The 27,268-nt window shown below is 32.8% G+C and overlaps 2 protein-coding genes across 4 annotated transcripts; one reads left to right on the top strand and one right to left on the bottom strand.

Annotated features, from left to right (window-relative positions):
- Nucleotides 1-1,476: 1,476 nt before the first annotated feature.
- Nucleotides 1,477-23,979, top strand: LOC132599164 (glucan endo-1,3-beta-D-glucosidase). 3 transcript variants are annotated; one of them, XM_060312412.1, is made up of 7 exons: nucleotides 1,477-1,758; nucleotides 2,445-2,819; nucleotides 3,757-4,046; nucleotides 5,596-5,919; nucleotides 6,446-6,629; nucleotides 6,736-6,791; nucleotides 7,388-7,600. In XM_060312412.1, the coding sequence occupies exons 1-7, from the start codon at nucleotides 1,689-1,691 to the stop codon at nucleotides 7,442-7,444; spliced, it is 1,356 nt and encodes a 451-aa protein (XP_060168395.1). In that variant the 5' UTR covers nucleotides 1,477-1,688; the 3' UTR covers nucleotides 7,445-7,600. The 3 variants fall into 3 exon arrangements, with proteins under 3 accessions (XP_060168395.1, XP_060168396.1, XP_060168394.1); XM_060312413.1 differs by lacking the exons at nucleotides 6,736-6,791; nucleotides 7,388-7,600 and adding an exon at nucleotides 23,837-23,979 and having other exon boundaries at nucleotides 6,446-6,519; XM_060312411.1 differs by having other exon boundaries at nucleotides 1,478-1,758; nucleotides 6,446-6,791.
- LOC132600257 (uncharacterized) lies at nucleotides 11,991-12,921 on the bottom strand. The gene is made up of 2 exons (XM_060313333.1): nucleotides 12,796-12,921; nucleotides 11,991-12,669 (listed from the first exon to the last, which is right to left on the bottom strand). Exons 1-2 carry the CDS (start codon nucleotides 12,875-12,877, stop codon nucleotides 12,194-12,196), a joined length of 558 nt encoding a protein of 185 aa, XP_060169316.1. The 5' UTR covers nucleotides 12,878-12,921; the 3' UTR covers nucleotides 11,991-12,193.
- Nucleotides 23,980-27,268: the final 3,289 nt, after the last annotated feature.

Here is a 27,268-nt window from a genome sequence, read left to right as displayed (position 1 = left end):
AATTGGTAAAACATTATGCCATTTGTTAGTTAGCATTCACCACAAAGGGAAAGGAAACCAGTAATTGACATAAAGAGCTTAAATGCAAGATTAAGGATATTTCTGCACTCTGCACTCTGCGACGGAGTCGTATGCGGTAACGATTCCCTCCGTTTGACATTATTAATAACTTCTTCAATTTAAAGATGTGTGGGAAAACTTTGTGCAATACAACCGTCAATGTAGAAGGATACTTTTGTGTAGCAAATACCCCTATGTTTTTCCAAAGTTAGAGAGGCATTTTTGGAAACTTGACAACAACCCCCGACAGGAAAAGGGTGACAAAACACATGATTTATAGCATTTCGGGCTAAAGAGTCGGTGCACTTTCTGGGTTTGTACGTTTTATTAGGCAACATGGTAACGGTTCAGCTAAACTTCTTTAAATGGTTAGTTGCGTGAAATAAAAGCCACACGAAAGGCCTCCTTTATGCTTGTCATTTTTATTACACAAAACATCCTAATACTAATATTTACTCTTTTGCAGATATGTTTTTTTGTATTTTTAAATCAAACACCTACCTGCAAAATACTCTTATAATATGACTTCACTTACATGGAGCATATAACCGATCCCCCTTTTAATATATTTTTCTTCTTTCTCGTGTTTTTCCTCTTTTCCCTTCTAGTCTTCTACTTCTTTTTCCGCCATCTTTACTATTTTTATCCCAGCAAGGCGCAAGCCTTCTTACTATTGGTTGTCTGCTTTTACTTGTCCAAGTAATTAGACCCATAGTTAAAAAACTAGTAAACCCTCTTTATTAGAGATGATTCTCCGTCGGCCCTTTGAATTCTAATAACACATTTTCCTTTCGAAATATCCGAAGATATTTTTCTCTATAAATTTTACTGCATAATAATGAAAAATCCAATAAATATATCATGTTATCTGAAACTAACTTTTCATTAATACAAAAACAATGACCACGCTTTAACCTCAAATAACTTTTGAAGTTGAGTCGATTATGTATTAATCTTATTGCTCTATTTAAGTTCAATATTCTGTAAAATTTGGCTTCTCAAAACACTAGAAGTTATATATTTGTAGTTTTTTATTAATATATAAATCTATAATGAGACTAGACATCTCCTAACTAACATTGAGTTTAAAGTAAATATAGTAATGTGACTAACTCCTAACTAACTTTTTTTTTTGTACTGCATCCTATTTTTTGCTAGGTGATCCGCTTAAATTCTCTACATGTTAGATTTTTGAGTTTAAAAAAAGTTTTTTTGAGATATTTTTTTGATGTGATTTGAGATTTATCTCTTCGTCTAACATTTTAATTCACCATCATTTCAAATATATGAACGTAAGATAAGACAAATTATCTAGTAGCAATACTTTCATATCAAACAGCACTCAAACAGTGTAGTAATATGAAAATTGACCAAGGAGCTATATATAAGTCCACCTTACCAAAGACCAAGACCTTAAACGAAACCACACCGAAACTTTCTGTCCTCTGTGCACACGGCCACGTTCATTGCCTCAATCTTTTCACTCCTTACATTTATATTCCACTTTCTCTACACTGACCCCACTCTACCACCCAACACTCACACACACACACACACTTTTGTATAAATCTCAGAATTTAACCGTTAAAATCCTACTACTTCTTTTTCCTTTCCACAAAGAAGCTTCAATGGCTACTCAAAAACTTCTCAGTTTCTTCCTTGTTTTCCTTGTTTTGTTGCAATTTCTTTCTTCCGCAGGTAAATCTTTTACTTTCTTTTTCGATTGTTTTCATTGGTTAAGACGTGGGTCAACTTTTTCCTGAGAAGATATGCTAAAGCCTGGCTTCTTTTCAGCTCCTTAGCTTCCTTTTTTACTTTCTGTACGCATATCCAGAGTTTTTTTTTGCTTGAATTGTACGTATGATAAAAAATTAATCAGTATTGTCTAACCGCTTACGTTGTTATTACAGTTAGTGCACACTTGTTCACAATTTGTTCAAATAGGACAGCTCACAAGAGGCAAAAAATTAAAATAAAATTCATTGTCTTTATCTGAAAATGACTTGTGTGATGTAAACTAGTTCCAAAGCGATTTCGTGCTTTGCACTGAGTCGACTCAGCTAAATCAGAATTAATTCACTAAGTAGGCGTTAGGCTTCATTTGAAATTGGAGCTGAAGATTGAGTTGTGATTTATATTTTTGCAAAAAAAATATTTAGTTATTTGTCTCTCTACCTTTACAAGTACACTCTATCCTCTCTCTGAATCTATCTGATGAGATTATACTAGGTATGTTATTGTTGTACTTGTAAAAAAATGAAAGTGAATAAAGTGAAAATAGATTTTTAGATCATTTCTAAATAAGAAATACCTTTTCAAATAAAGTAGAAAATAATTCCTCATGGCCAAACGGGTACTAACTATAATCTTGTTTTACAATTCAGAGTCACAGGCTTTTATCGGTATTAACTACGGCCAAGTCGCCGACAACCTCCCACCTCCATCAGAGACAGTTAAGCTCATTCAATCAACAAGCATTGAGAAAGTGCGTTTATACGGAGCAGATCCGGCTATCATAAAAGCATTAGCGAACACCGGTATCGGAATTATGATCGGAGCTTCCAACGGCGATATACCGGCGTTAGCATCCGACCCGAATTTTGCGGGGCAATGGGTTAGTTCCAATGTGTTGGCGTATTATCCGGCGAGTAAGATTATTGTTATTAATGTCGGTAATGAAGTCGTCACCTCAGGAGATCAGAACCTTATTCCTCAACTCTTGCCTGCTATGCAAAATGTCCAAAACGCCCTTAATGCTGGTAGGTGGTTGTTCAATCATTGTCTTTGAGGATTTGGCTGATATCTCTTATGCGGAATTTACACGTCAAGTTATCTAATTACTACTACTATTAAAATCGACATAGACCTTTTAATATCTCAAATAAAATATATCAAAAAAGTTACATACTCCATCCGTTTCATTTACTCCTCCGTTCACTTTTATTTATTTATTATTATTTTAAAAATAAATTTTTACTTTTATTTATTCACTTTCACATATCAAAAGAAATATAATTTATTTTTTTCGATTTTGTCCTTAGCATTGATTACTTATTCTAAATCATTTTTCAAATCTAATACAATTATACACCAATTAATATGAATATCATAGTAAAATATGCATTTCATTTATTATTTTGAGTGTGCGAAGTCTATAATGGATAAATAAAAGTGAACGGAAGAATTAATATGGTAGCATTGTTTATTAGAAACAGAGCATGGCACTAAATTTAAAAAGAAAGACGGTTGGCATTTACAAAAATTATCCAACTTGTGGTCTTAACGTGCCGTGCATGACATTTCTATAGCTATAGGATCATGTAAAATGCGAAGTTTAAATATAAAAATTTCTCAACATAAAAAGGTGTTATAGTAAAAGGGAAAGAGAGTCTGTATAAAATTTTATTAAACATATGGAGTACTATATGTCATAATTTTTAAAATAGAACATATTTTAAAAATATCTAAATAAGTGTAGTTAAAGAAAAAATATTGATTTCTTAAAGGTGATAGTGTCATTATGTAATGAATGGAATGATTAACAGAAAAAATTACCGGCCCGATAATTGTACCAAGCAAATTAGTAATTGCAATAGAGGTGCTACTATAATATGGTTAATAACCAGTCCAAATTATGTAGCCGTGCTAATTTTTAAGCAAAATGGTGCTGCCAACTTTAACTACGTGAAACTGCAGCTTCCCTTGGTGGGAAAATCAAGGTATCAACGGTACACGCCATGTCCATTTTGTCCCAGTCCGACCCGCCTTCTTCCGGGTTGTTCAATCCAGTATTTGGGGACACACTGAAAGCTCTGCTGCAATTTCACAAGGAAAATGGTTCACCTCTGATGATCAATCCATACCCATTCTTTGCGTATCAGAGTGATCCAAGACCTGAAACTTTGGCATTCTGTCTCTTCCAACCAAATGCTGGCCGAGTTGATTCAGGGTCCGGTATCAAATACATGAACATGTTTGATGCACAGGTCAGTAATTCACTCTTAGTACTTTTCATGTAGTTTTTAAAAATGTATGGATTTTATTATTTTATTATAAAGAATTAAGAAGCTGTACATTTGTAGTTAACTAATTTTGTTTACTGCAACTTGCATCAACTGACACATTCTATCAAGTGCATGTGCAGAAAAGCTAGTGGTAGTATAAGAAAATAGTTCTACTCTTAATTTTGATATTCTCTCGCTGTGAATTGTGCCTCATATAATTATTCTGTAATCAAAGAAGGTAAGAACATTATACTTATTGGCTCCTTTTTTCTTCCTCTAGTAGTAATAAATACTCCCTCCTTTTCAATTTATAAGGGTTCATTTAACTGGGCACGACATTTAAAAAAGAGGAAGACTTTTGAAATTTATGTTTCAAAATAAGCCTTGAAAATTTGTATGGTTGTAAATCATTCATAAAGTAAATTTGTTTTCAAATTAGGAAAGAGGTCATTTATTTTGGTATCAATTAAAAAGAAAATAGGTTTAAACAAATTGAAATAGAGGAATAGTAATGTGATTGATAATTGTCAAAGGCATTAAGAATTAATAATTGACCATCCATAATTAGTACTCAGTGACCTCTATTTCTTGGCCTTGCCTTTTTGTTCAATTTTTTATGGGACCTGAAAAGCATCTACTGCTTTGCATCTTGACTCTGCGTGTAGATGACAGGCTGTTTCCATAAAAAATTAATTGGACCAGGTTCTAATTCTCAAGTGTTTTTGGTAGTACAATATTTAATGGGAAAGCTCGCCTCTTATTTCTGCAAGGACAGCAATTTTGTAAACAAAATCATTGTGATCATTGTGACTTCATTGAACCTGTTTGAACATATTTAAACTAAACAGTGAATTCAAACTAAAACTAGTTCTGCAAAGTTGGGTGTGCAAGGCCCCGCAAAATGTATACTTTCAAAAGAATATATACCATCAAAATTCTGTAAATGAAAGAACACATTAGAAAAAGCAGGGAACATGTTATGTTTTGAAAAATCATAGATTTTCACCCTCCAATTTTGCTGTAAAAATAAAACTTCCCCCTCAACTATGAACAATAGACATTCAACCCCCTTTATCCTATGCAATGTCTATTTTACCCTTGGGGGTGAAAATCATTTTCACCCAAATCATAAATGGTACCATATTGTTTTGATATTTTCCTGTTGTCCAAGTCAGAGGCAGATTAAGATTTAGGACGAATGAGTTTGGAGTGGACATTTTTTTGTACACATTTTAAAGCTTATTATTTTGTCATGCATCAATGGTGTGTATATATAATCCGAGATGAATATAGCTGGCAGGGAGTGCTTTATCCCTAAAATGGTCTTGTGCGAATATGGATTAGTCAGGCCCCAAGAGCGGGTGACGGATACCGCATGGGAAACCTAGCCGCTCTATTACCATACCGATAAATTCTTTTTTACTTGCTCAGAAATCAACTGCTCCAATACCATAGCTGCTTCTATTCCCAGTATCGTAAATTGTCCTTTAGTTGCACAGTTTAATGTGAGGAAATTCTTGTGCGTGTGCAGGTTGATGGTGTACGTTCGGCGCTGAATGCTTGGGGATTCAAGGAAATTCAAATTGTGGTTGCGGAGACAGGGTGGCCATACAAGGGAGATCCAAATGAAGTAGGCCCAAGTGTGGATAATGCAAAAGCTTATAATGGTAATTTAATAAGCCACTTGAGGTCTATGAACGGCACTCCATTGATGCCTGGCATATCAGTCGATACCTATATCTTTGCCCTTTATGATGAGGATTTGAAACCCGGTCCTGGCTCAGAACGCTCTTTTGGGCTTTTCAAGCCTGATCTTTCCACGACTTACGAAGTTGGCCTCTCAAAAAATGCGCAGGTGAGAACAATATTTTGCCATCCAACAAGTTTCAAATACATGTTTGAACCAACAACAGAAAACAAGTTCCTAGGACATAAATATCATAACTATTTTCTCTCAAATTATAGATTTTAGGTTTTCAAGAGCCAAATAGGGAATTTCAAAAAATCATAATCATTTGACCAAAGAAGTAATTCCTACAATCCCAAATATTAGTCGTCTTGGTGAATTATGTATATTTCAAATTGTAGAAGTTTTAGAAAGTCGAGCACTTATTACTTCTTTTGTTCTTCAAATTGACCCTTGCTAATGCAACTAGTGGAGTGTTAATTAAGTGATACGTTTAAGAGAGACAAATGATAGTTTCGACAATTACTTTATGATTAAGGTTATTCAAATATCTTTCTTAATAAGTGTGCAAAAAAACTTAAGAGACGAACAATATAGACAGAAGGTAGTAGAGAGTACCATTAGGAATGAAGACCAGTATTCAATTCATGCTGAAGATTCTTATTATTTTTGTTGTTTTTTGGTCTTTTGTTAGACTCCTACAACTCCAGTAACTCCAGTGACCCCTGCTCCAGCAACAACTCCCACGACACCGACAACTCCAGCAACTCCGGTTACACCAGCACCAAAACCAACAGTAGCTTCTTGGTGCATGCCAAAGCCGGGAACTCCCGATTCTGAATTACAGGCGAATCTCGACTATGCCTGTGGCATGTCTGGTATCAACTGTAACCCTATTCAAGCAGGCGGTCCCTGCTTTGAACCAAATACTGTAGCATCACATGCTGCTTATGCCATGAATCTTCTTTATCAAATTGCTGGCAGGAATCCGTGGAACTGCGATTTCTCTCAGACCGCTTCCCTCACCTCAACAAATCCTAGTAAGTTTCTTCTTGTCTTGTACCAACACTTCTCCATAACACCATTTGAGTACTAGATCAATTATGTTGCTTCTTCTTTGGTTACGGGGATTGTGAGAAACTTCATTTGTTTGTGGGTTTTTTTCGTATAAGTAATATTGGTGTAATTTATAGAGGAAATCTAGGTATGATTTTATACCACATCTTATATGGGATAACAATCCAATGAGTAGCTATACCTGAATAAAACAAATCGAACGACAAAAGTGTTCTTCTGTCATAGCCCTGTTCAGTTAATTCAAATTTAGACCGTTTAAAACCAAACACATATTTTGGATTATACATCGTTTATATTTTTTGTGCAATGAACTATATTTTTATATAAGTACTGCACAGTCATGGAGTTTTAGTTCCACTATTACAATCCACGTATTGTAATCCCAGCATAATTTTGTCTCCGACACCCCCAAGAATTCCACAATACCCTATCAAAATATTAAAAAAAAAATTGATTATTTCTCCAGTTTGCTTTGCAAGGCTGTAGCTGCCATATTTGCTACTTGATTAATTGGCCCGTCGTTTTGTCAATAACATCTCTTTTTGTTTCTTCTTTTTAGGTTACGGTGGCTGTACTTATCCTGGTGGCAACTTATGACGCAGAGAATCTACTCTAGTATCTAAATATATATTTGATTATGATGGAGTAGTTTATGGAACTATAAATGGTCGATAAATAATCCCCTCCTCCCTTTTTTTTTTTCCGCTAGCTAAAATGACCAGTAGTGTCTTTAAAGAAGAACTATATAAATTTGAAGTGTATAGTTCCTTAATACTAACACAACATACCCAATGCCACAATGTGGGGTCTGTGGAGGGTAGAGTGTACGTAGACCTTACCCCCGCCTTGAAAAATAGGGAGGTTGTTTCCGAAAGACCCTCGGCTCAAAAGAAAACAAGACAACAAGGTCAAATAAGGACAAGCATATCAAAGCAATATGAAAATGAGAAATAACAAAAATAAGAAAGTCATGATAGAATAGTTTGGAAAGAAATGAGCAGTAGCTATCATAGACAAATAAGATAGTCGAAGTACAAGGCCTAACAAATATAAGCAGATGTCAAAGGGCAGTAAACGAATGAGTAGAACTACGACTACTAGTATGAAGGAATAAGCGAGACTACCTACTAGTCTTTTATCCTAATCTGAGTCCTCCACAACCTTCTATCTAAGGTCATATCCTCGGTAAGCTGCAACGCCATGTCTTGGAGAAAGGCTACCAGAGGAAAAAATAGTAAAACTTCTCTTGAAATCAAGAGTTGCTCATTTAAATATCTATGACAGAATGCCGTTACTAGCTAACGAATTGATAGTGCAGATAGCCAATCTTCATTGTGAACAAAACCATACTACACCAAGTGATATAATGAATCACAAATTCAGCCATTTAACCTAGTAGTAAATTATTACTTAATTAGAGAACAAGGTAAAAGTTACTAGGATTTGCTTCATACTGTAAGACTGTAACTAATACTCCACCTTATCATTTCAAATGCCATCCACAATGAAATAATAAACCCTAAAACGACGTGTCAAAAGAAGAATGAATTATGTATAGACCAAACATAACCAATATCAGGTCTTCCAATCTTAACCATAAACACTAAAGCAAAAAACATACAGTGTTTTTATCCAACACAATTTATCATTTTTTTCTGAAAAAAAAAAATATCCTCATACTCTATCTTACTGCTTGTATTGTATGATTATCATATGTAACTCACTTTACACCCAATTCAAATCGGGAGAAATGGTTATTTGACCCTTTACAAACAAAATTTAATTTTATGACCCTTTCACAAGAGATGTTCATTTTTTACACATAAGAGATGTTAAACAAAAGATGAACTGAACCTTTCTACTGAAAACATATGTGACAAAAATGACAACAAAGAAAGCAGTACATATATATATATATACACACACACTAATTTGTACTAAAAGAAACTTATAGGAAATGCTTACCAGCTTGCAAATCGGGAGAGCCATGGGAGATGAGTTTTGGTGTTACGGATTTCTTAGTAGCAAATGGTGATTTTGAATGTGTTGGCTTTGTGATATTATTCTTCATTTGCTTATAGAAACCCTTCATATCTGCTTTTGACCCCATTCTGAATTTGTGATTTCAAATTTCAAATTTTGAATTCTTCCCGAACAAGGTGCTTTGGTTTGCCTTTTATATTGCAGCTTTGGGCTTTACTAAAGGCTTTTTCAGCTGGGTTTGGCCCGTATTGTTTTGGGCTTTTAGCCTACTAAACAGAAATCCCAATTTCGACGCTGTCATTTAATCTGTGTCTGCTTTTTAATTTGTCCTTGCACGTGTATCCACTTCGAATATACGGTGTTGAAGTTAATCTGAATAAAGTCTAACTTCAAACAGGATGTTTAAAGTTTTGTATGGTTGAAGTTCAAGCACATATGACTAAAATATAATCATTTTTAAACAGAACTTATATGCAACTTTAGACATTGTGTCTAGAGTTTGATTTTTTCTAAGCTTAACTTTGGAAACAGCATGTGCGAAAATGAATATATGTACAAAATCTTTTAAAGAGTGGATACAAATTACGTGGTGGTGTCAAAAAAGGCTGGCCCGTGAAATTTTTGCACAGAATTCTGTCAGTTTTGACTGGTTTATTTACTTTACTAGGGGTCATTTGGTTGATTGTTTGGTATAACAATTCTCAGTATTAAATTGATATAACACACTAGAATAGTTTATTGGTTGCATAAGGAAAATAGTTATTGATTTAATGTAGCATTAGATTGACAATATCAAATAATAACTGCATACAAATTTTACTACTACATTGGTAATTGCTATAAATGAAACGTCGACATATCCTAAATGGATAATTTAGTGGCTCCTGTATCGTGATCTTGAATTACCATGACATTGGATATTGCTCTTGCAATTGGTCATTCCTAGTACTTATGTTAACTATATTAAAAATGTATAATATTGATTGGTAACTTACAGAATATGGTAAATGACCTATATCAATAATAGGTAAAAGTAATACTGATATTGTACATATTGTCATACCCTATTTTAACCGAGATCAAATAGTTTACAACATCCGAGTAATTCCGGGGTTAATTAAAGTTGAGAGTCGCCACCTAATTATTTATGGTGAATTAGGGCACCTAAAGTTAATTAAAGTTGTTTATCTAAAGTCAACTCTATTTTAAAGTCTACGAAACCGAAAAATTCTAGGTAAGGGTTCAACTAACTTAGAGGGAAGGGATTAGGCATCCTCTAAATTCCATTAATAATGGTTAGCCGACCGGACTTATGTTAATTAATTAAGCTAAGTATAAAATATAAGTATTATCCTATAAAGTAGTTGATTTAAACTAAGAAGAGTAGGAATTAGTGTTTAAAAGTAAAAAGCAATGACTAAAAATGTGTCGTGGGATTTTAACTCTTTGTTGACTGGTCTAATAACCCTTCTAATTCCTCCCAATAATAGTCGGGCATTAAAATTCTTCAATATGACTTAATAGGTTTGACTTTCCTTAACTTCAAATTCCTTTTTTAGTCTCTTCTTCTGCGGCTTTAAAACTGGACAGTGTAGACATTTCTTCATCTCCTTTACTTATATTCCATTGAAACTTTAAATCTCCTGATATTTGTTCACTTCGTATAAGTGTCCGTAGCTGTTGTGGCCATTGTCATTGTTGATTCTACATTTTCAGATGTTTCTTTTATTAAGGAGTGGCAACATAGAACAAAGCAATCCTTATTCTTCTTCGCATTGTTAGTTTCTTCTAACACAACAAAACACATAATTAAAGATAAAGTCATTCTAATGCAAATAAAGTGAAAGCAAGCAGAAATGTGTAAGATGACCCATAGCCATGTCCGGCTTCAACAGAAGGATAAAATCTCTTATATTTTCCGCTATCCAAGCAGTACAAAGGCGAGGAAAAGTGAGGGTGTGCGGACTCCGCGTAATGGTGGTGTCGTCGAGTCCCAAAATGGAACTCTTCAGCTCCAGTGTTCATGCAAACAAAGAAAAGAAGGAGAAAATGAATTAGAGAAGAACCTCTGCTTCTTGATAAAAAAAAATTCTGTAGCATTCGTAGCAAAATGTAGCGTGGCTAAAAGTTAGCTACAAACTTTACATGGTCCGTGGCTAAGGACTTATGCTTATTGCCACAAAATATTTGTGTTGTAGTTGCAATGGTAGAAAATTTCTGCCACGAAAAATTTACTTATAGCAAGTGATATTAGTCTTTTGCCACGAAGAAAAAAATTTGTAGCTATCTTCATATTGTATCCACAAGTTGTTATATTGTAGCAAAAGCTTAAACATGTTTGCCACGCAAACTCAAATTTTATGACTATTTCTATAGCTTAGTCTCGTGGCAATAGTACTCATATTTAGTTACGAATTAAAAAATTCATAGCTGTGAATTAAAGTAGTTGCCACAAATATTTTCATATTGTAGCTAAGAATTTGTGCATTTAGCCATGAAAATAAATAGCATTATAGCTAAAAAGAGTCTTCATTTGCTACGAAAGGTGAAAATTTATAGTCATGTTCTTAATACGTGGAAATTATAGGAGTATATGTTTAGCTACGAATTCAAAAACTCCTAGCTATAATTCCATGTTTTTTTATCACGAGGGTTAAACTTGTAGCAAAAGAGCTTTTAATTTGCTATGGAAATAAAAATGTGTATTCATGTTCTAATTTGTGTGGCAATTATATGTGTGTTTAGCTACAAATTCAAAAATTGCATAGCTACAAAAATTGTTAGCGATATAATGTAGCTGAGAAATCATTTTCGACATGAGATATAGGCAATCATATAAGAATATTATCTTCAATTTTGGAAGAAAAAAGACTTAATAAATGTCCAACAACTTCAAAATAGTGAAACCTCACTTTATTCAAACATATCAATATATTTCTACAAGAGAAAAAATAATTATTCATTTCCCTGTTTATTTTGATGCTTCAGTCACTCCTCCACAAGCTGCAATAACAATAAAAACAAATTAGAAAATGATACAATAAAGTGTTCGTTTTAAAAAGTAATTGTATTTGTTAATATGAATATTTTTTTTAAGGAAATCACATATTTACTTGATTAGTAATATAAAAAGATATAACAGCTACTTACGATTAGAGTTGTGTCATTTGATTGTCGAACTTGAGCTGCAAGCATCATTTGAAATTTTTCTTCCCATCGCTTGCTCAACTCTGCTATCTTGTTATCCGTTTCTTTCTTCATTTCTTCAATTTTCTCGTTGCATTTTTACGCACCTTGTAGGTCCTCTGGTTTTTCTTTTCACAACATTCAAAACTAAAATTGAAGATTAAATAGATAACGTCAAGTAAGAATGATGATAGAATTAAAAAAGATCAATAAAAAATAAAAAAATACCTGTTGAATTTGCTGATTCGTGTTCTTCCATAACTTCTTCGTTCACCTCTTCTGATTCATTTTCGCTATAACTATTTTCTTCGAGAAAAGTATTCATAAAAATATCACAATTTTTCGGGGGCGTATAAATCTGGATAGACTTCTCCTTATGTGTCTTATAACTAACAAGCATTTTCCTAACATCTAAATCATCACGGCATTCTAATAACCCATCGTAATCGCTAATAACTCTATCACCTCCTAAGTAAAAGAACTTATCTCCCTCAAAAATATCGAATTTATAGTATTTCTTTAAATCATCCAATAAATCAAAGTAACTAATAAAATCAATGTCCATGTTTGTTTTCATCAAATCCCCACTTACATATTTTCTAGAAGGCGAGAACATAAAATAACCACTACAATGGTAGCTAATTTCAATCTCACTCAGTGTGTCCATGCTTTCTGCAAAATTTTGAATATTAATTAGCTATATATGATTAAGCAAATACACAAATCTCTCTAATTGAAAATAATAATAATAATAATAATAATAATAATAAATTCAATATTGCGTAAAAATTATATTACCCGGATAAATTAGTTCTTCTACACGTTGTGTGGGCAAATTTTCTTTAACCGGTGTCGTCTTAGAACTCTTATAAGCTTCCATATCGTGATTATCAATCAAACGATTAGTTTTTTTGCGAAAAGCATTCCTAGCCATGTCTGATCGCAAACAAGCATTTGTGAGGCACAACGTCAAGATATAAGTTTTATCAAGCCACAATTACTTATAAGGGAAAGCTTTTTTGAGATACGTAAAATTTATAAAAAAATAAAAAATATATACATACAATTCAGAACCAAAATTTGATACTTTTGTTTTTTTTTTAAAAACAAAATTGCAGTAAGCACCTTGATTAGAAAAATTCTTTTAAAAAAATGTGACTGAGATAGACTCTTTACTAAACTTCAATAAATTACAATAAAAAATCACACACAAAAAAAAAAAGTTATACACTACAAACCAATACAGCAGAAAAATAATGCTTTGACGAACAACCAAAACTTATAACAAAAATGGAGCCTCACCTAATTCAATAGCAAAAGGTACTATATTCAATATTTTTAGTGATTCTAACGCATTGATTAGAAAACTCTTTAAACAAATTGTGAATGAGACAAGAAATAAAGAAAATAATATAAAATTTACCTCTTAACTATGTCTTGAAAATATCAGTTGAAACTAGGGATATTAGAGATGAAAAGTGACGGCACTCTTTTTTCTTTCTTAAGTGATTAGTCTTTTAGGGTTTTAGACTCATTAATAGGAAAATAAAGCTATGATTTAGGGATAAAATATTTAGAGGGAAATAATTTGGAGGAAACTTTTTTTGTTTTTATTGTTGTTTTCAAATTTCAGCACAACTCTTTCTTTTTAATTTAGTAAATTAGAGGGAACTTATTGTGAATTCATCATGTTTCCCTCCTAATAGTCTAAACAATAAAAAAACGTTAGCTAAGAATTTTCATTATGCGAATACATTGCAATTTGATATAAAGTAATTAGATTCATCCAGTTTAGTTGATAACTTATTAATTATTGGACATTGTTTGAAGTTAATACTTATTTGATATAAATTGTGATATAGATTCACTTCTATATTAGCTATATTAAATTATTAATATTAAGACAACAAATTATAATTAAATTGTAATAATCATTAAGTAATTGAATTAGTAGTGCATCATAAAGGTATTGTCCCGATAGATCAAGTCCAAGTCAAATAACAATTCTCGAAGCACTAGATCTCGATGAAGCTAGAGTTGGAGTTAGATATTTAGACACAATTATCTATTTATTTAAATAATATTTAAACTTATAGTTACAAGTAAAATCTCGTATAATCAAGTCAAATCGAACTAAATGTGACCATATAATTTTTAAATTAGATCGATAAAGGTATTGTTTCAATAGTAGAGGTCCCAGTGAAATGACAATTCTTGAAAGCACTTGTACATTGAGGATGAAACATGAGCGAGCCTTAGTGAAGTTTTGTTTAAATCAAAAGTAAATTGTCACTCAATTTAGTTAGATATAATTTAACTATTTAATTTATTTAAATTATATTTAAAACTTACAATTAAGACCATGTTAAATTGAATGATCAACACCTAATTAAATCAAATCGATAAAATATTGTCTCGATCGAACATGTCCGGCTCAAATAATAATTCTCGAAACACTTGATTAAGATGAACCTAAGTGAGATTTGGTAATAATTTGTACTTTAAATTCGATATAATTACTTAATCAAAGGTAATTAGACATAATCACAACTTATTAAATTTGATTTGAAACTTACAAGTATGCCTGTAAAATTTGAAACGTATCGAATGATAAACATCTCTAATTACACTAAAATGTATTATATCGATAGAATAAGTTCAAGTCAAATAACAATTCTTGAAGTGCTAGATATGTATGAAACTTGAGTTGGGCTTAAATTATACTTAGATGTTACCTATTTATTTTAAATATATTTAAAACTTACAATTACAAGTAAGATCACGTAAAGTTAAACTGAATGGAACTATATGAACATCTAATAACATTAGATCGACAATCTAACTGTTTATTTAAATTATATTTAAAGATTACATGTAAAATTGGATTAATTAGAACGATCAACAACTAATTACACTAAATAGATAAAGGTACATTGTCCAGGTCGAACGAGTCCGAGTCAAATAAGAATTCTCGAAGCACTTGATGAAGATGAACTTGAGTAAGACTTAGGGTGTGTTTGGTATGACGGAAAATGTTTTCCTCAAAATAGGAGAAAATGTTTCCATAAAAATTTGAGAAAACATTTTTCGAATTAATAAAAATACACAAACGCATTCCCCAACCCCCAACCCCCTCCCCCCTACCCCAACACCCATAAACCTCAACTACCATCCCCTCCCCCCGACCCACCCCCACCATCCTTTTTAAAATAAAATTTTTAAAAGTTTTTTTACACCACCCACCCCCCGGCGTGCACCTCCTCCCTCTCACAGAATTTTCTATTTTATTTATTTTTAGAAAAAATAATTTTTTTCTTACCCCCAACAACCACCCCCCCACTCACCCCCCCCCCCCATCCTTTTTTTTTAAAGCAAAAAAAATAAAAAAAAATCACCACACCGCCTCCCCCCCCCCCCCCCCCCACCCACCCACAGAATTTTCTACTTTATTTATTTATTTATTTATTTTATACAAAATAAATTCTTTCTCACCCACAACCATTCCCCCCCCCCCACACCACCCCCCCCCCCCCAAATTTTTTGGCACCCCCCGGGCGTGACCCTCTCCCACAAAATTTTCTATTTTATAAAAAGGAGCTATTGCTACAACAAATTTCAATTCGCGTTAAAAAATACTAATTATTACCTATGAAATTTTATCACAACAATAATCTGTGGCTATATGATTTCGTCATGACAAGTAACTACATCTATTAAGCCAACTATTGCCACGACTTTTTAGTACTCGAAGTAAAAATATTTATTTAGCTGTAATATTTTATTTTAAGTACTTTAATATTTTATTTTAAGTAGCTTTTTATGGCTAAAAGGTTAATATTGCTACAATAAGTTTCAACACGTGGCAAAAATTAATAATTAGCTACGAAATTTTATTATCGCAAAAATTTTATAGCTATATCGTGTAACTATTGCCACAATCTTTTATAACTTGAAGCAAATATATTTATTTAGCTACAACATTTTGTTTCAAATAATTTATTGTGGCTAAAAGGTTACTATTACCACAGTAAGTTTCAACCCGTGGCAAAAACTCATAATTAGCTACAAAAAAAAAATTTAGCAAACCATTCGTGGCTATATCATTTAACTATTGCCACAATTTTTATAACTTGAAGCAAAAATATCTATTTAGCTACGATATTTTGTTTCAAATAACTTATTGTGGCTAAAAGGTTACTATTACTACAGTAACTTTTATCGCGTGCAAAAACTTATGATCAGCTATAAAAGTTTATCGTAGCAATAAATTTGTAGCTATTTAGGTATATATTGCCACGATTGTTAGCAATTATAGCAAAAATGAGAAATTAGCTTTGTCAATTTGATTTTCGTGGCTAAGAAATTTTACGAATTTGTAGATAGCTACAGAATTTAAATTTTTGTTGCTATTACTAGGCAATAGCTATGCTTTTTAAATTCATAGCTTAAATTTCGTAGCTATAGATACACTATGTTGTAGTGTAAAGAGTAAGTAGAATTTGGCACTTTTGAAGTAGCGTAAAAGACAGATTCTAAGGTCATGTATTATTAGAATAGAAGTGTCAAGGTCAATCATATACAATCCTATGTCATGGCTGCTAGTACAACCTGTTGTCAATACCCGATTTACATGACTAACTATAATGACGTTAAAATATGGAGTATACGTTCAAACCATTTTAACTTAACCTCTAGGCAGAATCTTTAGATTTGAAATAAAGGAAAGCTTAAATCATATTCTCTTATCATTGACCACAGAAACTCGGTATTCTACACCATTCCTAAAACATGAATTCGGATCACAAGACGAACAACATCATGGATTTAAAAAAAAAGATTTCCACAACACAACATGATTTTTTAACACAAAATAATGCATTCATCGATCAGCTGCATAAGAAATTGTATGAACACTTTAGATCAGGTTTCTAACTTCTGCGTCATATTTAGGACAGGGGTGATATACCAAGCGAGTTCAGTTAATTGTACTAATGAAAGAAAACCAAAAATAGACCCAAAGCAACATTTATTACTCTATCATATAAATCCTTACAGCTGATCAATAAACGTCGTTACAAAAGAAATCGAACTCAAGTGATCAAGTAAACCATATTTTGATCCTTTTACAAATGATAATACAAGTCTTTGAACAGGTATAGCCAACATGAATCCTATCAACTTAAACAAATTCGAAAGGAATGTAGAAAATACAGGTCTTTGAAACAAGTATTGCAGCAATGACATGGTAAACTAACCTAAGTCTCAAACTAGCCATTTTGACATTAATCCTATCAACTTAAACAAACAGCCATGACCTTATAGATCGACATAAATCTTAAACTAATCAGCCAACATCATATATCAATTCAAACAAGCAACTATGACCTTATCAACTAAAAGAGACTTCAATTAACCAAACATCAATAATAACGCCAAATACCAGAACAAACTGTAAACTAGCCTAACAATAATTGTAAGGCGAACTAGCAGAAAAAATAAAATAAGAAAAATAACAATAACGAGATAAATATTTACCGACCTTTTGTAGGTGCAGTGAACTGAGGTCTCGGATTTATGCTCGAACCCGAACCCGATTAAAGTAACTAAAGTTTCAAACTGAAAAATGACAATAGAGTGATATGTGGTTGTTCTTTTCGTTTTTAGAGTGAGGCTATCGCTGTTCTTTCCCAGATATAGTGACTGAAAAAAAAAAAAATTTAAGACGAAATGTTCAGGCGGCTCAAAAAGCTCCCTTTGTTGGATCAAAACGTGAGTATTTATAGAGTGATTTCTAGGGTTTTCGGTTCTGGATTGGGCGGGATTTTGAAATCAAATTTGTTTCCAAAAAATCGGAACGTTAAGGGGTATTCTGACCTTAATCAGAAACCACGAAGATGGGGACAAAAAATCATTTTTAAACTTGTACTCAGGAGAATCAAAAAGGTTGATAAAGAAAAGATTTCTCTTCATAAGTGGACAAAACCATTAAAATCGTTTTGGAAAGCAAACAGAAAACAACAAAAGAAAACAAAAACCAGACCCTTTCAACCGTTGAAAATCGAACCGGCCATTAATTCCTTTTCCACAAATGGCCATGCATAGCCTGGTTTTAGCGAAAACGATCTGTGATTTTGCCCAAGTCGTCGGTTGAGAGGGAGAGAGTAGAGAGCAGACAAATCTTGTATAGAAATGAAGATGAGGAGAAATGAAGATGAGGAGAAAGGAGAGGGGAAGGGGTTGTGCGTGGTTGAAGAGGAGAGAAGAAGGGACTGATCGTATGTGTTAGGTTTAGGGAGAAAAAAAAGTGAAACTTACATAAACAGATACCTTTTAATAGCTTCTAACAATTTATAGCTACTTTTTCTATATTTACAAATCGTCGCTAATTTTTGTTGTATTTAGTTGTATTTCGCGTTTTCGAAATATAGGGAAATACACGGAAATACAAAATCTGGGAGAGTTCACATTTTTGAAATACACTGAAATACAAAATCTGGCAGAGTAAAAATAGGTTGTATTTATGGAATAGATTCTCTTCTTTCATTTTAAATGGTAAGTCAAATTAAATCAACCATGTATGTCGCATAACTGTTGAAGTTCCATAACAACTCACGTTTCTCTCTCCAAATTACTCCATTCCAAACTTTTAGAAATACTTCCAAATACAAAAAAATATACACTGAAATATGGTTGATTGTTTAAGAAATATAAAATTGCAGTATGTGTATGTACAATGGAATACAATGAAATATATCAGAAACTGTTTCATAAATTAGAAATACATTGAAATACAACGAAATATATTGAAATATATTTCCCAAGATTTTTCATTTCACTATTTCTAACCACCATCAATCATAGCTGTTCAGCCAACATTATCCTTGGTAGAAACCAGACGAAATTCATCCATTGCCTTATTCACCAACCCATGATCAAGATAACATGATATCGTAACAGTAGAGGCAACAATATATCTTTGAGGCATTTCATCAAACACCTTCTTCACATCATTATATCTCTGAGTGCCATACTTACTTGAAAAGATTGTAACTTGAGCATATGCATATCTTAACGAGAAGGGAAAAAAAATATTAACAGGATTTGCAGGGCCTCAACTTCAATAGCTTCCTTAAACTTCCCAAAATCAATATAACCCGTCATTATCGCGGTCCAAGAAATAACATTCTTCTCAGGAATATCATCAAACACTTGGTGTGCATCCTCTAAAAACCCACACTTTGCATAAAAACAAACCAACCCAGTATTCACAAAAACATCATTATCAAATCCACATTTCACCACAATCACATGAGTCTTAACACCATTAATAAAATCCGATAATCTCGCACAAGATTTCAACAAAAATGGAAATGTAAAATTATACGGCAAAAAGTAGGGTTGATGTAAATGCGACTCAAATCTGGCATCACCGACGGCAAGAGCAGCCTTAGCTGCGGTGGCGCTAAGGAGATGTCGGAGCCGAGGCGGCAGTGGGGGGAAAGGGAAAGAGGAGAGAGAATTTTTTTAGGGTCTGGAGAAGATAATAAATGTGTAGTGAGGGAGAATAAATTGGTACATATATTTCAAAAGTTACTGGATTAGTTATGAAATGTAATTTTGGAAAAATAAAGCTACAAAAATTAAATAAAAAAATAAGGTAGTTATTATTCATAAATAAGTCTTAGAGGTAGCTATGACAGGTAAAAATCCCTAAAAAAAAAAAAGAAAATTGGGCCGGGTCGGGTAGAAATGGTGTGGGCTGGATCGGATGGAAGGCTGGGTAATTTTAGTTGGGCTGGTTAGTTTGGGTAGGAGGGGAAATGGGTAATGGGCTACGGATTGTTGTGGGCTAGTCACGAATTGGACCTGTTTTGGCTGAAAAAATATTGATCTTTTCTCCCTTATTTTAATTATTCTTTGGGCTTCTAATTTAATAACTAGTACCATATATACCATATGAAGACAATTAATAATTGATATGTAGAAAAAAATAAGGATTTAACAAAGTGTTGTCTTGTAATTAATTTAACGAATACAAATCCTAAAATGAGACGATGACGAACCATTTAAAATTTGTAATAAAGTAAAGAAAGTAACGATGTTAATAGTAATAAAAATAGTAGTGAAAACAAAGCATTTAGCTCGTTAATAAATTTAAAAAAAAAACAAGAAAATAAATTGGAACAAAGGAGGGACAAAATTGGGTGTCAACACATATCTCGAGTAAAAAAGGTAAAATCTAGGGCAAGTGATGAAACAAAGTTTCTTGTTATACAATTCATGGGGGTTGAACACTAATGTAGATGCAAGCAATGAAACGAAGTTTCTTGTGTGTAGAATGTACTCCAATATATCTGCATAAATTTTTAGAGCACATCGATCAGCTTAAGTTGACCTACAATTAGAAGTAACTTTTTATTTCAATTCAAATACGATAAATCTAATATCATAATTCAAGCCCATAACCCATATTATCAGCATTGAACTTAGGCCCCCAATAAGTTTATCTTTTGGGCTCTACGCCAGTATGTATGCTCATGATGGAGGGCGGGTAAAAAAGAAGGACGATTGACAGGCTTTTAATTAGGTTGACAACAGGAACGGCTCAACATAATTGGAGACCTAAAGTGAAACTTTAATTAGAGGTCTAAAACCTAAATAAACTTCATATACTTATATTTCATTCGAAATTTATTTTTATGTAGTTTTTAAAAATGTATAGATTTTATTATTTTATTATAAAGAATTAAGAAGCTGTACATTTGTAGTTAACTAATTTTGTTTACTGCAACTTGCATCAACTGACACATTCTATCAAGTGCATGTGCAGAAAAGCTAGTGATAGTATAAGAAAATAGTTCTGTAGTTCTACTCTTAATTTTGATATTCTCTCGCTGTGAATTGTGCCTCATATAATTATTCTGTAATCAAAGAAGGTAAGAACATTATACTTATTGGCTCCTTTTTTCTTCCTCTAGTAGTAATAAATAGTAATGTGATTGATAATTGTCAAGGCATTAATAATTAATAATTGACCATCCATAATTAGTACTCAGTGCCCTCTATTTCTTGGCCTTGCCTTTTTTGTTCAATTTGATGGGACCTGAAAAGCATCTACTGCTTTGCATCTTGACTCTGCGTGTTGATGACAGGCTGTTTCCATAAAAAATTAATTGGACAAGGTTCTGATTCTCAAGTGTTTTTGGTAGTACAATATTTAATGGGAAAGGTCGCCTCTTATTTCTGCAAGGACAGCAATTTTGTAAACAAAATCATTGTGACTTCATTGAACCTGTTTGAACATATTTAAACTAAACAGTGAATTCAAACTAAAACTAGTTCTGCAAAGTTGGGTGTGCAAGGCCCCGCAAAATGTATACTTTCAAAAGAATATATACCATCAAAATTCTGTAAATGAAAGAACACATTAGAAAAAGCAGGGAACATGTTATGTTTTGAAAAATCATAGATTTTCACCCTCCAATTTTGCTGTAAAAATAAAACTCCCCCCTCAACTATGAACAATAGACATTCAGCCCCCTTTATCCTATGCAATGTCTATTTTACCCTTGACATTTTCAATCCTCGTATATGTAATACCTTTTTATATTATATAAAATTTATTTTTTAACCTAGGTATTTATAATTTTTTATTTAAGTTCATATTATAAGTAGAATAATCCTTTTATGAATTTATCATATTATCTAATGTTACTTTATGCTTAATATTAAATGCATTAAGTATATATTATGTATGTACATGCATGTATATATACACACACACAAGTCACAACATACATATACATATTACTTGTTATGTTACATACACACGAGACACACACACGCACACATATATATGTATATTTAAATTTCACTTCTCTCTATTCTCTATTGTCAATATATAAACGAGTTTGGTTGTCATTAATGGAATATTTTTTAAATAATAATTTAAAATTTATTGATAATATAAATAGATAATCTTTTAGAAATTTGTTATAGAATATAACTCTACTTTTATTAATTATTTAGTATTACATGCATTGAAATATATTTACGAAGTTATTATTACCTGTTATTTTACGTGTATAAATACAGATATTAGAGTTTTGATAATTATTAATGAAAGAAGTTCTTATTCTTCTCATTTATTTCATTATAGAACGATATTAAGTTATACACTCAATTAGTATTTTTTACTTTTCTTTTTCCGCCTCGAACATAATATTTATTTTCTTATAGGAAATTTGTTAAATAGATTAAGGATATAAAAAATATCATGATTTTAAAGAAATAAAAGAAAAAAGTCAAGTTGATAATGTAAGGGTAAAATAGGAATTTTAAAAAAGTTAGTTAGGATAAAGGAGGGAGAATGACTATTATTCAAAGTTGAGGGCGGAGTTTGATTTTTAAAATAAAGTTGGGGGTGAAAATCATTTTCACCCAAATCATACAATATTGTTTTGATATTTTCATGTTGTCCAAGTCAGAGGCAGATTAAGATTTAGGGCGAATGAGTTTGGAGTGGACATTTTTTTGTACCCACTTTAAAGCTTATTATTTTGTCATGCATCGATTGTGTGTATATATAATCCGAGATGAATATAGCTGGCAAGGAGCGCTTTATCCCTAAAATGGTCTTGTGCGAATATGGATTAGTCAGGCCCCAAGAGCGGGTGACGGATACCACATGGGAAACCCAAAAAAAAGTAATTTGAGACTAATATAGAGTGGTCGAATCCACTGTTCCGATTTCTTAGCCGCTCTATTACCATACCGATAAAATCTTTGTTACTTGCTCAGAAATCAACTGCTCCAATACCATAGCTGCTTCTATTCCCATTATCGGTAAATTGTCCTTTAGTTGCTCAGTTTAATGTGAGGAAATTCTTGTGCGTGTGCAGGTTGATGGTGTACGTTCGGCGCTGAATGCTTGGGGGTTCAAGGAAGTTCAAATTGTGGTTGCGGAGACAGGGTGGCCATACAAGGGAGATCCAAATGAAGTAGGCCCAAGTGTGGATAATGCAAAAGATTATAACGGTAATTTAATACGCCACTTGAGGTCTATGAAGGGCACTCCATTGATGTCTGGCATATCAGTCGATACCTATATCTTTGCCCTCTATGATGAGGATTTGAAACCCGGTCCTGGCTCAGAACGCTCTTTTGGGCTTTTCAAGCCTGATCTTTCCACGACTTACGACGTTGGCCTCTCAAAAAATGCGCAGGTGAGAACAATATTTTGCCATCCAACAAGTTTCAAATACATGTTTGAACCAACAACAGAAAACAAGTTCCTAGGACATAAATATCATAACTATTTTCTCTCAAATTATAGATTTTAGGTTTTCAAGAGCCAAATAGGGAATTTCAAAAAATCATAATCATTTCGTATTATTCGACCAAAGAAGTAATTCCTACGATCCCATTTTTTTAGTCGTCTTGGCGAATTGTGTATATTTCAAATTGTAGAAGTTTTAGAAAGTCCAGCACTTATTACTTCTTTTGTTCTTCAAATTGACCCTTGCTAATGCAACTAGTGGAGTGTTAATTAAGTGATACGTTTAAGAGAGACAAATGATAGTTTCGACAATTACTTTATGATTAAGGTTATTCAAATATCTTTCTTAATAAGTGTGCAAAAAAAACTTAAGAGACGAACAATATAGACAGAAGGTAGTAGTACATGCATTAGAATAAGATGCATGGATATAGATAGTACCATTAGGAATGAAGACCAGTATTCAATTCATGCTGAAGATTCTTATTATTTTTGTTGTTTTTTGGTCTTTTGTTAGACTCCTACAGCTCCAGTAACTCCAGCGACCCCTGCTCCAGCAACAACTCCCACGACACCGACAACTCCAGTAACTCCGGTTACACCAGCACCAAAACCAACAGTAGCTTCTTGGTGCATGCCAAAGTCGGGAACTCCCGATTCTGAATTACAGGCGAATCTCGACTAGGCCTGTAGCATGTCTGGTATCGGCTGTAGCCCTATTCAAGCAGGCGGTCCCTGCTTTGAACCAAATACTGTAGCATCACACTCTGCTTATGCCATGAATCTTCTTTATCAAATTGCTGGCAGGAATCCGTGGAACTGCGATTTCTCTCAGACCGCTTCCCTCACCTCAACAAATCCTAGTAAGTTTCTTCTTGTCTTGTACCAACACTTCTCCATAACACCATTTGAGTACTCGATCAATTATGTTGCTTCTTCTTTGGTTACGGGGATTGTGAGAAACTTCATTTGTTTGTGGGTTTTTTTCGTATAAGTAATATTGGTGTAATTTATAGAGGAATCTAGGTATGATTTTATACCACATCCTATGTGGGATAAAAATCCAATGAGTAGCTATACCTGAATAAAACCAATCAAACGACAAAAGTGTTCTTCTGTCATAGCCCTGTTCAGTTAATTCAAATTTAGACCGTTTAAAACCAAACACGTATTTTGGATTATACATCGTTTATATTTTTTATGCAATGAACTATATTTTTATATAAGTACTGCACAGTCATGGAGTTTTAGTTCCACTATTACAATCCATGTATTGTAATCCCAGCATAATATTGTCTCCGACACCCCCAAGAATTCCACAATACCCTATCAAAATATTCAAAAAATTGAGTATTTCTCCAGTTTGCTTTGCAAGGCTGTAGCTGCCATATTTGCTACTTGATTAATTGGCCCGTCGTTTTGTCAATAACATCTCTTTTTGTTTCTTCTTTTTAGGTTACGATGGCTGTACGTATCCTGGTGGCAACTTATGACGCAGAGAATCTACTCTAGTATCTAAATATATATTTGATTATATATTTTAAAAATATTATACAAATGTTATATTGAAATAAATTCGTTAAGGTTTATTTTTCGCTTCTCGGTTTCAGTTTGTTCGCTAACTTGTGTATTACTCTTCAAAGTTATATTTTTTTAATCAAATTTAGAATAAACAAATAAAACTGTAATCATGATTCATGAAATTAATATTTTAGACTCAAGCAATAAAGTAAAAGATTAAAAGAAAATAATTAAATCAAAATGTTAATGATGTCTCATTCTAAAACAAAAGTCTCGTTCTTTTGAAGGAAAAAAGTAGCCAAAAAGGTATCAGAAACAATACTATTAGTAGCCAAATGTCGCGAACTGTTGCATTCATTCAACAAAATTGATTCAGGTAACGAATTTCATTTACCATGTTTAATACAAAGGAGTCGACAATATTATTATTTTTACCCGAATCGACAATAATTGACGGTCAGAAAAAGAGAACGTTTACCTTAGGAAAAGCAGTTATGTTGAAAGTCCTAGACAAGGTCGAGTCAACCATAAAACCGTCAAACCTATTAAAGCTTAAAAAAAATTGAATGCTCGTGGATGGAGCCCTTTTTTCACTTTAAAATATATATATTTGAGTTATTCGTAAATGAAATTATTGACATTCTACTTTGAGATCACTATCACGTGAATAAAATATGTGAGACGCTCTTTTTTTCCTAATAAATTTGAACTATTCAAAATGTATGAAATTATCTCGATATTATGCTTGAAGAGTGGAGATAACATTTAAGTCCACTTTACTGTGAGATAAAAAGAAATCACAACTAATATTAATTGTATGAGATATTTGGGATTTTTCTATTAGGTCAACGACTTAACATAAGAGGGTCATTCGCACAGCTGCCCTATTTTGGGGGTGGTCTTTAATTTTGCCCTTCAGCAATTTAAATGACAGAAAAAATTCCTGAGATTCTGGGTTCGAACCCAAGCAGAGTATAAAAAAAAAATGTAAGGCAAGATTTCATAGTAATTTATGTCTATTCAGGCAAAAGTTATGCCTTAAGGCATAGTTTCTATGTAAAAGTATGTCTTGTTCGGCATAGTTATGTAGAAATTAAGTCATACCATTATGTCGGAAAAGGAACTACATAGAAACTATGCCTTAAGACATAGTTCTGTAGGATACTATTGAACTATGCGTTATGGCATAACTTTTTCTTGAATAGACATAGTTTGTTATGAAATCATGCCTTGCGATTTTTTTCCCCTTTGTTGGGGTTCGAAGCCGAATCTTTAATCTCATAGACCAGGGAATAAAGGTATTCTTGCCTATAAAATTTCATTAAATGAGAAATAGGGACGAAAGTTAAACACACCGATTTGAGGGGTAAAAATTAGGGATTTTTACTGGTTGTAGCTTCTTTTAAGACCTAATTATTAATAATAACTACCCTTCTATTTAATTATAATTAGTAGTTAATTCACTTTTTTAAATTACAATCGATAGTTATATCAAAATACATACCCAAATACATATATCCTTCTCTATTCCCACTCACTATCCATTTCAGATTTTCCATCCTCTCAAAACTCTAAAAAACTCTCTATCCCTCCTCACTACAACCGCCGCCGCCACAGTCCAGGAGCTCCGGCGATGACTCTAGCAGATCCCAACCAAAACAACCGCCTCTCTCTCTCTCCCCTTCTCTCATCTGGACCGGCTTTGAACATTTGAAGGCGAAATAACGGCAGAGAGAATCAGATCTGCTTTCAGATCTGGTCGATTTCCGGCGTCGGCGCATTCAAATACAACTAATTCACTCGCAGACCAACCGATCTTCCACATATTATACATCATCATTAATCTTCTTTTCTTTATGTAGCTGGCTCAGATCTGTAAATTTGAGTGTTTTTTGTATTTTTGAGTGTATTTGTTAACAGTGTATTTGGCTGAATATATGAACAATGTATATCTCAGATATGGCCGGAAAATGGCTCAGATTTGAGAATTTGAGTGTTGTTTGTATTTTTTGAGTGTTTTTGTTAACAGTGTATTTGGCTGAATATATGAACAGTGTTTTCAAATACACGAAAATTTAAATGTATTTGACTTCATATGTAGTTTGAATGTACACAATGTATTTGACATTTTGTTGAAATCCATCCAAACACATTGAATATATGAACAGTGTTTTCAAATACACGAATTTTTGAAGTATTTGGCTTCATATGTAATTTGAATATACACAATGTATTTGAAATTTTGTTGACATGGTATCAAATACAACGAAAACCCATAAATGTAGCTACAAAATCAATATGTATTTGAAAACAAACAAATACACCCGTTAAAATACATATGTTCATTAAATAGTAGTTATGGTTAGTAATATTGAAAAGGTAACTACTAAACGTAAGGACCTACTAAAAGGTAGCTATTCATGCTAGTTTACCTAAAAATTAAAGACCAGTATAAGAAGCTTTCTTTTGGGG

Source organism: Lycium barbarum, chromosome 6 (genome assembly GCF_019175385.1).
Source record: "Lycium barbarum isolate Lr01 chromosome 6, ASM1917538v2, whole genome shotgun sequence".
Classification (NCBI taxonomy): Eukaryota; Viridiplantae; Streptophyta; class Magnoliopsida; order Solanales; family Solanaceae; genus Lycium; species Lycium barbarum.
Note: the sequence above shows the minus strand (reverse complement) of the source record. Positions and strands in the feature narration are given on the sequence as shown.